This window comes from Branchiostoma floridae, chromosome 1, assembly GCF_000003815.2.
Source record: "Branchiostoma floridae strain S238N-H82 chromosome 1, Bfl_VNyyK, whole genome shotgun sequence".
Lineage (NCBI taxonomy): Eukaryota > Metazoa > Chordata > Leptocardii > Amphioxiformes > Branchiostomatidae > Branchiostoma > Branchiostoma floridae.
Genome location: NC_049979.1, coordinates 726465 through 730716, shown reverse-complemented (window position 1 = coordinate 730716; position 4252 = coordinate 726465). Strand labels below are relative to the sequence as shown.

General features: G+C 46.9%; 1 protein-coding gene across 1 annotated transcript in view; it reads left to right on the top strand.

Moving 5' to 3' along the window:
• The window catches only part of LOC118421160 (cleavage and polyadenylation specificity factor subunit 2-like), a 35551-nt gene that overhangs the window by 29341 nt on the left and 1958 nt on the right, over positions 1–4252 (top strand). The window contains exons 19-23 of the mRNA XM_035828324.1: positions 458–488; positions 555–695; positions 2420–2594; positions 2866–2939; positions 4061–4195. Coding sequence (XP_035684217.1) covers positions 458–488; positions 555–695; positions 2420–2594; positions 2866–2939; positions 4061–4195 — 556 coding nt within the window. The remainder of the gene's footprint in view (positions 1–457; positions 489–554; positions 696–2419; positions 2595–2865; positions 2940–4060; positions 4196–4252) is intronic.

Genomic DNA, 4252 nt, shown 5'->3' with positions numbered 1-4252 from the left:
GAATGATTTTTTGGGGCCAGCTTCCTACCAGGGCTCAAAATTCATTTTTGGGATTAGGTGCACTGGTGCACCCAACTTAAAAATTGGGTGCACCAAAATATTTTTGGGTGCAACACTTAAATTTAAGTAGAATGTCAAAAAAACCTACTAACAAAACTTAGTTACAAGCTATCAAATTCTTAAACACGTAACATGACAGACATTTTTATTATCTTTCTAACACTTAGATGTCAAGAATATGATGTATACTAGTATACTTGATATCTTTCCATACATAAACCTAGGAAAATATTTGGGTGCGCAGGCACCCACTGAAAAAAATTGGGTGCACAGTTCCAATTTTGGGTGCACCTGGGTGCACGTGCACCCAGTATTTCGAGCCCTGTGTTAACTGTTTATTCATGTTTTTGTCACCATTGTAGACCACAGATTATTTTGTGGAATTGTTATTGTCTAGGCCCAGGACCTGCACCTCAACCTCTGTACAGGTACCCAACATTACGTTTCGGTATGCAGCCCTACAATGACTCATGATTTCTTCCTCTTGTTCTCAGGTCATAGTTCACGGTAACAGTGAGTCCACCCTGCTGCTGGCTGAAGTGTGCCGCTCCACGGCGGGGATGGTCCAGGAAAAGGTCTTCACCCCCCGGCTGAATGAAACTGTCGATGCCACCATGGAGAGCCACATCTACCAGGTGGGATGTTTGTTTGTTTGTTTGTTTGTTTATTCCTTATTTGAAAGTCTTCACCCCCCGGCTGAACGAGACTGTCGATGCCACCATGGAGAGCCACATCTACCAGGTGGGATGTTTGTTTGTTTGTTTGTTTGTTTATTCCTTATTTGAAAGTCTTCACCCCCCGGCTGAACGAGACTGTCGACGCCACCATGGAGAGTAACATCTACCAGGTGGGATGTTTGTTTGTTTGTTTGTTTGTTTATTCTTTATTTGAAAGTCTTCACCCCCCGCCTGAACGAGACTGTCGACGCCACCATGGAGAGCCACATCTACCAGGTGGGATGTTTGTTTGTTTGTTTGTTTGTTTATTCTTTATTTGAAAGTCTTCACCCCCCGCCTGAACGAGACTGTCGACGCCACCATGGAGAGCCACATCTACCAGGTGGAATGTTTGTTTGTTTGTTTGTTTGTTTATTTTTATTTGAAAGTCTTTACCCCCCGCCTGAACGAGACTGTCTGGTTCTATGTCCAAGTTTTTAACTTTGTCCAGTGAGACTGAATGGCCCGGTTGGGATGTGGAGCTGTTGTGTTCTTTCCTGAGGAAGATAGTTATGATTGATTTAACAAACAAGAGGATGTTCCTTTTATTGAGAGTCCTGTGAAAGAAAGATTTGTGCTCTAACTTGGAAAATTTGCTTAACACAACTTTCTTCACTCCACCCTGGTGTAAAAATGGGCACCTGACTTTGATTGGGGACGTGAGGTAAAAGGTAGTAGGGGGAGATAGTTTGGCTCTGCATGCCTTATAACAACCCACTGCCCCTTAGAAAACGCAACATACCTTACCTTTTACCTTTTACATCTACCTGTCCAGATGAAGCTGAAAGACTCATATTAAGTCTTAACCTTCATCGACGTACCTTACCTTTACCATTTACCTGTCCAGGTGAAGCTTAAGGACTCCCTGGTGAGCTCTCTACAGTTCTTCAAGGCTCGTGACACGGAGCTTGCCTGGGTGGACGGACCACTCCTTACCTTACCTTTTACCTGTCCTGACCGTTACCTGTTACCTGTCCTGACCGTTACCTGTTACCTGTCCAGGTGAAGCTGAAGGACTCTCTGGTGAGCTCTCTGCAGTTCTACAAGGCTCGAGACATGGAGCTGGCCTGGGTGGACGGTCAGCTGGACCTGACCACTCCTTACCTTACCTTTACCTTTTACCTGTCCTGACTGTTACCTGTTACCTGTCCTGACCGTTACCTGTTACCTGTCCAGGTGAAGCTGAAGGACTCTCTGGTGAGCTCGCTGCAGTTCTACAAGGCTCGTGACACGGAGCTGGCCTGGGTGGACGGTCAGTTGGACCTGACCACTCCTTACCTTACCTTTTACCTGTCCTGACTGTTACCTGTTACCTGTCCAGGTGAAGCTGAAGGACTCTCTGGTGAGCTCTCTGCAGTTCTACAAGGCTCGGGACACGGAGCTGGCCTGGGTGGACGGACCTGACCACACCTTACCTTACCTTACCTTTTACCTGTCCTGACCGTTACCTGTCCTGACCGTTACCTGTTACCTGTCCAGGTGAAGCTAAAGGACTCTCTGGTGAGCTCGCTGCAGTTCTACAAGGCTCGTGACACGGAGCTGGCCTGGGTGGACCGTCATGGACCTGACTACTCCTTACCTTACCTTACCTTTTACCTGTCCTGACCGTTACCTGTCCTGACCGTTACCTGTTACCTGTCCAGGTGAAGCTAAAGGACTCTCTGGTGAGCTCTCTGCAGTTCTACAAGGCTCGGGACACGGAGCTGGCCTGGGTGGACGGTCAGCTGGACCTGACCACTCCGGCCACCGACACCTCCGCCCTGCTGGAGGAGGGAGAGGTCCAGGAGATGGAGGAGGAGGAGGAGCAGAAGAAGAAGGGTAAGTGGAGAAAGTAAAAGTGAAAGTGACCTTGATTCTAAGTAAGAGGTCAAGGAAAGTGCAATTTTGCAAGAAGCCCAGACTAGGGGTGGTCGTGATACGTAAGTGATCGCCTCCGGGAGGTCACTTAATACCTACATGTATGTCTATGATGAAACATTTGGGGACAGTCAAAATCGGTTTTCTTGAGGTGATGGTCGTCTTTTGCAAGACAGTGTTTGTAGTTTTGCAGTAACGAGAATGATTAAAATGTAACTTTTGTTTGTTGCAGGCAAGTCTGCTAAGGCAGCTGCTGAGGAGTCCAGAGAGACCGTTCCTACCCTGGAGGCCCTGCCTATCAGCCAGGTATGGACACACACTCTCACTCACTCATTCACTCACTCACTCACACACTCACTCCCTCACTCACACTCACACACCCTGGAGGCCCTACCCATCAGCCAGGTATGGACACACACTCTCACTCACTCACTCACTCATTCCCTCACTCACTCACTCACTCACTCACACTCACACACCCTGGAGGCCCTACCCATCAGCCAGGTATGGACACACACTCTCACTCACTCACTCACTCATTCCCACACTCACTCACTCACTCACTCCCTCACTCACACTCACACACCCTGGAGGCCCTACCCATCAGCCAGGTATGGACACACACTCTCACTCACTCACTCACTCATTCCCTCCCTCACTCACTCACTCACTCACTCACTCCCTCACTCACACTCACACACCCTGGAGGCCCTACCCATCAGCCAGGTATGGACGTGTTCCCATTATACATTGAACAACAAAATCATTCATACTTATTTCATGTAGTTTTCATTCATTCATGTGATGTATGAGAAGTTTTCTGTGAAAAGTTAATACAGATGCACACTAAAACGTTGATAGATATGATTATGCAACAGTATTTGTGAAATTTCATTGTTCGGAGTACTTTTACATTAGATGGCATGTCCAGCATTATCAGGACTTGAAATACCACCTGCATATGCAGGTTAGTGCAGGTAGAATTGGAGCTGTGCAGGTATTTCTGATGTCTACCTGCACCTAACTTGCACTGGTCCATGTACTGGGTTTAGATATGCATGTACTATGATGTAGTTGTATATGGATTGTCATTAGCTGTTACTACCTATGATTTACTATAAAGTATAAAAGAAAAAAATAGCAATGGTTCCTGAACAATTTTAGTATGATCCATACTTCCTAAATTCAGAGTGGTGCAGGTAAAATTTATCTGGTGCAGGTAATTTTCAATGTTACCTGCACCGGTGCAGGTATGCAGAACCCTTCTTGAATTGGTTCACAGTCATATGACCTGCACTACAAAACCATGACAGCACAAATTGCAGTTCCATTGCATCGCTACTATACAACAAAATCAGTTCAACTGCGACTTAAAGCTTGCTGAAAATTGCTGCAATAAATAAATGTCGACATGTTGAATTTTCCAGATCCCAGGCCACGAGGCCGTGTTCATCAACAAGCCGCGCCTGTCTGACATCAAGCAGGTTCTGCAGAAGGAGGGAATCCAGGCCGAGTTCTCAGGGGGGGTGCTCATCTGTAACAACGTGGTGGCGCTCAAAAGGGTGAGTCTCAGGCGGGTACTCACACGAGGGGTGCTCACAGGGGGGGTGCTCATCTGT